General features: G+C 39.8%; 2 protein-coding genes across 2 annotated transcripts; both read right to left on the reverse strand.

The window, feature by feature from the left end:
* Window positions 1-346: 346 nt before the first annotated feature.
* On the reverse strand, window positions 347-1,427 carry ENODL9 (early nodulin-like protein 9). Its single transcript, XM_078315001.1, has 2 exons — window positions 1,168-1,427; window positions 347-956 (listed from the first exon to the last, which is right to left on the reverse strand). The coding sequence occupies exons 1-2, from the start codon at window positions 1,334-1,336 to the stop codon at window positions 541-543; spliced, it is 585 nt and encodes a 194-aa protein (XP_078171127.1). The 5' UTR covers window positions 1,337-1,427; the 3' UTR covers window positions 347-540.
* A 1,681-nt stretch (window positions 1,428-3,108) lies between these two features.
* LOC144565384 (disease resistance protein SUMM2-like) lies at window positions 3,109-6,434 on the reverse strand. The gene is made up of 3 exons (XM_078315122.1): window positions 6,170-6,434; window positions 5,787-5,996; window positions 3,109-5,578 (listed from the first exon to the last, which is right to left on the reverse strand). Exons 1-3 carry the CDS (start codon window positions 6,368-6,370, stop codon window positions 3,290-3,292), a joined length of 2,700 nt encoding a protein of 899 aa, XP_078171248.1. The 5' UTR covers window positions 6,371-6,434; the 3' UTR covers window positions 3,109-3,289.
* Window positions 6,435-6,721: the final 287 nt, after the last annotated feature.

Below are 6,721 nucleotides of genomic sequence, written 5' to 3' on the forward strand. Positions count from 1 at the left end.
CCTAAGTGAGTTAGTATTGCATTGAATATGAATCCGGACGTTCTAGTGGAATTCGCATCCTGAGATATCTCATATTTAATTTGCGTGACTATTTAGAAAATCTCAACCGTTCAAGTATCCCCGAATAGGCACGGGACAACTCGGTCATATTTCTGCGACAAATTAATAACATCCATAGCCAATAGGTACATATCACCACAAAGAGTGATATATGGACACTAAATAATTAAGCAGTTCTCACATGCTAAACTAGTCTAATTGATACATTTTTTTGGGTCACAAATTGCACTTGTCCCTTAATTTCAACCCAACGAAATTAAGGTGAATTATGTTCTTCATGAAATGGAAATTTTCAAATTCAACAATATATAATAATATAAAAAATCAATCCGCTTTACAAATTACAATCAAACTAACCATTACATTCACACCTTATATATTAAAAAATAATAATAATAATTAAGATTCATAAGTCACATCTTAACAAACCAATCCCCTCAAAATAACTCACATTTCTCTTAAATCCAGCATAGATGAAGTTCACACAAGATTCAAGAAAGGCACAAATACCAAGCCTAGCATTCCCATAAGGCTGATCACGGGGAGAGATGCTGCATTCGGAGGTGGTGGAGTAGAACTGGCAGGTGCAATATTTCCGTCACTAGAAGGAGGTGGTGGAGGCGATGAAGCAGATGGAGCTTCAGCAGGAGGAGAAGGAGATGGAGAAGGTGCTGAGCCAGTGTTGTTGTGGTTTCCTAAGACGACTACGTGAAGCTTCTCGTCTTTCTTGCAGTTGTCCTGGTTTCCACTGATGAAATAAAAGGGCCCGGATCTAGTTAATGTAAAAACTGTGTTTCCATCACTGAACCGGTCGGTGGGAGATGATGTGTCGCAACTGTTGTATGAGTTCGAATCTACTAGGAGTACAGAGTCATTGTTTGCTGGGTAAATGAAAACTGTAAAAAATATGAAGATAAATAAAATTAATAAGATAATAAAGCCTTTTAATAGTATAAGATGAAATAACATCAAAATTTCAATAATGTATATATCATGGTCATTCCAGCTTCCAATGGTACAATTTCTAAGCGATTGGCATATGCTGCATCAAGTTGTTCATAGAAGAAAAGAAGCAAGTACCAAGGAAAATGGAAGCAAATTAATTACCTATGGTGTCACCAACTTTAAACCGGGTTGCCTGTGCCCATTGGTTATAAGACTTGGCACCGGATTCAGGAACATTCCATTGACCGGTACCACCAACTTTGAACTGTGTTGCAGCTGTCATTGATACCAATAGAACAAAGCACAAGAAAACAACCAAACCCTTCGCCATTTTTATGATATCGGATGTTTGTGCGAATTGGGGGATACTATGCTAGCTATTTGATGAGTATGAAAATAAGAAGGTCAGTTGTGAGTACCTTGGGTTTTGTTGAACCGCATTTATAGAAGGATGGATGCATGTGAGCATTTCGGCTAACACGGTAAACAAGGTTCTTTCCTTGATTTGTACATGTTTACAGAGCAAAGAATTTGCACTTTTTTTATATGATTTGGCTGCGCTGGACTTGGGGTACTTTTGCTTGCTTTTTTGCTTCCTTTTCTAGGAGTAAAGTTATCCTTTGCTTCCTGACTGGAAGAATATTCATATCTTGCATTTGAGGTTATTTCTTTTACAGTGCTACCTCTTTATCCCTCAGGCCTTGCACATTGTATGAACTTTGTTTAGTTGATCAAAGGATATCAGCCCAGAACATACATACTATCCAAAGTAAATATATTTTAGCCTCGTTCAGTAACCTATTGTGGTATATAAATAGGCCCGTTTTAGCCCACACTACAAAAAAATCAGGCCACAAGAGAAATGGTCGTTATTGATCATGTTCCAATCATTAAAAAGAGGATATTTAATCAACTCAATCAGATAGCAAACCAGAGTTTGGTATTGATTGATACTCCATCACAGACAAGGGTAAGGGAAGGAAAAATAGTCAAGCTCAAATTTCTCTTTGAAAACCTTCATTTATCAGGACTTTAATCAAACCAGCAAGACAAGAAAAAGGGAAAACATATAAATTTCAACATTTTTAAATACTAAACTCTATCACAAGCTCTAGCAAGCAAGCAACAAGCTTTAGCAAAAGTAACTGATGTTAGTGCTATCTTGTGAACTTTACAATAAAGTAGCAGTACCACTTTACGTGTACCGGCAACATGGTCATTAATGATACTTTCAGAGGGATAGGCCCTTTGTAAAGAAACCTTTTTATTGTTCTAATATATATTTGTTGTTGGTATTTTGCCGACAACCATTAAAAAAAAAAAAAAACACAGTAGATAAAACTGGTACAATACCAGTTTTCTGTTCGAAGCAACACACCATTAGCTATATCAACATGACAGAAATTACTGTACCAGCATGGTAAAGGTGCAGATGAAGAAAAATTACTGTACCAGAAAGAAACATGACAGAAATAAACATATCAGGAAAAGTTACAGGTTTGACCCTCACTGATACCAGAATCGCATTATATAAAAAAGCAGTAAGAAATAGTTTCAAAAGCAATCGTGTGCATCTTACCAGATTCCAGTACAAAAGATCCCTCTTTTACTTTGATTAATTTCTCAGCAACTTTTTACCCTTGTTCTTTTTACTTTGATTAACAACACATGACTCCTCAACCATCAACTGAAAAAAACAGCATTGCAATCTTGGCTGTTGCAACAAAACACATAATTTTACCTTGTTTGAACATGGAGCACTGACCAGTGTAAAGTATTTCTTTCTACCCAGTTTTTATTATTGTAGTTGATAAGAGAGGATCAGATGCTCCAATCTATACTGATCATTTAATATCAGCTGAGGTTTCGATTTATACATTAAATCTAGATAATGATCAAATGTGTTCCATACCCTTTTACTTTTCCTCTGTGGGTTCTACATTTAAATTCACATTATTCATCATAATATTTAAGAAAAATTTTTAATAAAAAGCTACAGATGATACATGATGCTGGCATTATATCAAAACTTCCAGAAAAGGAATTACATCAAAGTTTTGTATTCATTGTTTCTTATCAAAACTCTGGAATCTGGGTATTTGAGAAACCACTACCATCTGACCATATTTTTACAAAACACTATAACAGATTCAAACATCAACAGCATCATCTCAAGCTCTCAAATGGACCAAAAGAAAAGGAATGAACTAGCTCAAACAACAGAAGGAGAGAACAAAAATAAATATCCAATTAAATAAAGAAGGGCAGTAAAGTGCCTCTATAATCACCGCAAAGGCCTGAATAGGGGCCTGAATCTCTCTTTAACCTCCATATCATCCTCCCACTCAAGCGCATTCCACCATTCATTTGCACCATGAATCTCCATCAAATCTTTAGCCGATAACTCAAATTTCTTTAGCCGGGGGCATTCAATCACCTTGAGGTTTTCTAAAGAAGGAAAAGAGAGCAGATATCTCTCAGTGCTAAAGCTCTTAAACTGCATCAATCCGTGCAGATATAGCTCCTTTAATTTTGGAAATGCCTCGATAATGACCAGTTGCTGCTCATCTTCATCATTCGCACAAGTGATCAGATGTTCCAGCCCAGGACAGTGCCAGATAAAAAGCGACGTGAGCTGTTGTAAGTAACCTCCCTTGTATATAATCTTTGCCTTCTGAAGTTGCTGGAGGATGATGCTCTCCAAGTCAGGAAGAACCAATTGCTCCTCATCAGGAATTGTGTTGTACCCACGACGAATTACATTACTCAACATATTGGGATCATTGTCATGCTGCACAGCAGGTCCATTAATTACCACCTCTTCCAGATCAGCACAACCCCATGCCCAAACTCTCTTCAATTTGGTCATGTTTTTCCACAAGTCACTCGATGGGAGCTCGAGAGTCTTCAAACCAGCTGCAGCTTTAATCAGGAGGTTGCGTGTGGACCCTGCAAGACGAGGTGATTGAGCTAGCCTTTGCAAAGCGGCAAGAGTTTTGATTGTGGCATCAAAAGCCTTGAGTCGCCGCAAGCTCTCCAGCTCCTGAAATTCTACCCCATTTCCACTAATGCCAACTTTCCAGTCTCCATAACTGAGATCCATGTAAAGGACCTGAAGTAGTGTCAGACGACACAAAACTCCATTTGGTATTGTTTCTAGTGGCGTCTGGGAGAGCAATAAGAATCTGAGATTGACCAATTCTCCAAGCTCACTCGGTAAGACTTTAATGTTGGTGTTGTACAGATCTAAGTATTGAAGTTGACCTAATGCACTTAACCCTGAGGGGAGCTCACTAATGGATGTATGTGAAAGGTCCAGCACACGTAGAGTTGGCATGTACTGGAAAAACCCATCACATATCTTCTCCAGCGTAGGGTTGCTCTGGAGCATAAGAGTTTTGAGAGATGGGCATTTGGGCTGCTCATACAGCTCAAAAATGTTATTCCTCATGAAAGAAATCCTCTCGGCCTCACTCCATTTTTCAGCCCCCAGGGCTTCCTTCAGGCCAATACCAGCACGTACCAGCCACTTTGTCTCCTTGGTGCCATAATCAGATGCAATCCACAAGGCCATAGCACGGACCATGGGATGCATCTTGATGTGCTCCTCATCTTCACTTTCTAACAATGAGGCTGTTTTAAGATCTCCAAGGAGATCATGCCCCTTATTGTAAATCTCATCCATCTCGGTGTACAGGTCATCAATGAAACCCTCGCCAATACAATAACCAATGATCCACTCCTTAAAAATCGAAAAATCTTCTGGAAATAAGGAGCAATACAATAGGCACAATCTCAACTTGTCATTAGGAAGGTTATCGTAGCTGTGCTTGAGGGGCACAAGCAAGTCATTCTCCATTCCAAGAAGCTGCCACGGTGCAATCTTCAACACGGTGATGGCATGCTTCCACTCTTTGGTTGTGCGCTTGCTTGCCAAAGCGCGCCCAACTGTGATAAGTGCAAGAGGGAGGCCCCCACACTTCGTTGCTACTGTCTCTGCCAGACGATGGATCTCCGGGTTAGGATGTGCTAGCACATCACCAACCTTCTCCTGAAACAGCTCCCATGCATGTTCCCAGGGCAAACAATCAAACTTGACCTTTCGCCTCACATCCATTCGATCGCACACGTCTTCAATTCGTGTGGATAGGAAGATTTTGCTCTTTGATTGCTGCTTTGGCACTGGGATGCCAAGCATCCGCAGGTTAATTGGCTCCCAAATGTCGTCCAAAATTATCACAAAATTCATCTTGCTGAGCACTTTGTACAAAACAACCGCACGCTCTTTTGGGCCCTTTTTATCCCATGAAAGACCCAGCCGGTCACCAATGATCTTTTGAATTTTGTTGAGGTCATAATCGTGTGTGACCTCAATATAGATAGCCACATTGATTCCTTCTGCTCCTACTAAATACTCATTATTAAACTTGTTTAGCAAGGCAGTCTTGCCCACACCAGCCATGCCGAAGATACCGATAATGCCAACTTCGCTATCCTCTAGGGATGTTTTAAGCTGCTCCATTATTGGGTCCATTCCAACCACAGGCACTGTTGGCATCTCTTCAAAGCGAACCTGTTTTGAAAATGTGCATTAATGATTTCAATTTTAGGTTTAGGTATCTATCGGATAATGATGATGTGAGATTTGATGATCTGAAGCATACATGCCTAATTAGATAATCTAATATAAGTAGTTGTATGTATTGAATGAGAATTTCTACCTAGATCTGTAGTGGAAGGTAAATTAAGGATCTTAATTAACGAAAAATGATATTAATTACCTGAACGAGCTCATCAGCAACTTTAGCAAAAGTCCTCTCCTTCAAATTACGCACCTCTTCCATGGTCTCATCTGCCTTTTTGCTGAGCAGGTATGTAATGCGAATACTGGCAGCCTGATCCATTGGTAACCGATGTCTGGCCTCGTACTCAGACTTGATCAACCCAACTTCCTCCTCCAGCTTATCAACACTCTCCAGCCACCACTTAACCTACAGTTACATTAATATTAATATTAATATTAATAATAATAATTGGGCTGTGAATGCTGAGCCTGAGCAGGTATGTTATGTATTGCTAAAGTAAAGACAAATCTAGCTAGCTAGGTTAAGTCACAAGGTGGATTCAATTCAATTCAATTCAATTCAATCAATGAATTAATTACCTGGCTAGTGGCCTCAAGGCCCTGGCGCTCAGCCGCATCTACCATCCTCCCTACATCGTCCCTCTTACTCTTCAGTTCGTTCATCTCGTCTTCTAGTTCATCGATGTAGTAGTGAGATGCTGCCACGTAGCCGTAGCTTTTTGCAAAGAAGTCCTTCAAAGGCCGGAACACATTTTCAAATATTGATGCCACGAACTCCATGATCAGCTATGAGCCTATGAGCTAAAGGAAGAAATTAGGAATTAGAAAGAGAGACCAGAAGCTAGAAAGAATTGAGATGAGGAGAAATGCGTGCCAACCAGGGGCGAAGGTAGGTAGTAACAGGCAAGTCGGGGGTCCGGCTCCCCTAAAGTAACCCAATCTTTGGATTTTGGATCGAGACCGTTCGATTCGAATCCGTCGATCTAGATTGCTTCGGAATTCGAATTCATGTATTGAGATTTGTGCTCCACTTCGGATAGATCATCTCGGATTCGAATCGGACGGTTCCGATTTAAAATCCAAAAATTGAGTTACTTCACTGGATCTGAATTCGGCAAGTTAGAGACCAGA

The sequence above is a fragment of the Carex rostrata genome, chromosome 14, assembly GCF_964058835.1.
Source record: "Carex rostrata chromosome 14, lpCarRost1.2, whole genome shotgun sequence".
Classification (NCBI taxonomy): domain Eukaryota; kingdom Viridiplantae; phylum Streptophyta; class Magnoliopsida; order Poales; family Cyperaceae; genus Carex; species Carex rostrata.

What these genes read in the sequence shown, in the direction of transcription:
- ENODL9 (XM_078315001.1), bottom strand. Translation starts at nt 1,336, where the DNA reads ATGGCGAAGGGTTTGGTTGTTTTCTTGTGCTTTGTTCTATTGGTATCA. An exon ending in TAAAGTTGGTGACACCATAG is followed by an intron (nt 957 to 1,167) that starts GTAATTAATTTG and finishes TATTTTTTACAG; the next exon opens with TTTTCATTTACCCAGCAAAC.
- LOC144565384 (XM_078315122.1), bottom strand. Translation starts at nt 6,370, where the DNA reads ATGGAGTTCGTGGCATCAATATTTGAAAATGTGTTCCGGCCTTTGAAG. An exon ending in GCCTTGAGGCCACTAGCCAG is followed by an intron (nt 5,997 to 6,169) that starts GTAATTAATTCA and finishes ATGTAACTGTAG; the next exon opens with GTTAAGTGGTGGCTGGAGAG. An exon ending in TTGCTGATGAGCTCGTTCAG is followed by an intron (nt 5,579 to 5,786) that starts GTAATTAATATC and finishes TTTTCAAAACAG; the next exon opens with GTTCGCTTTGAAGAGATGCC.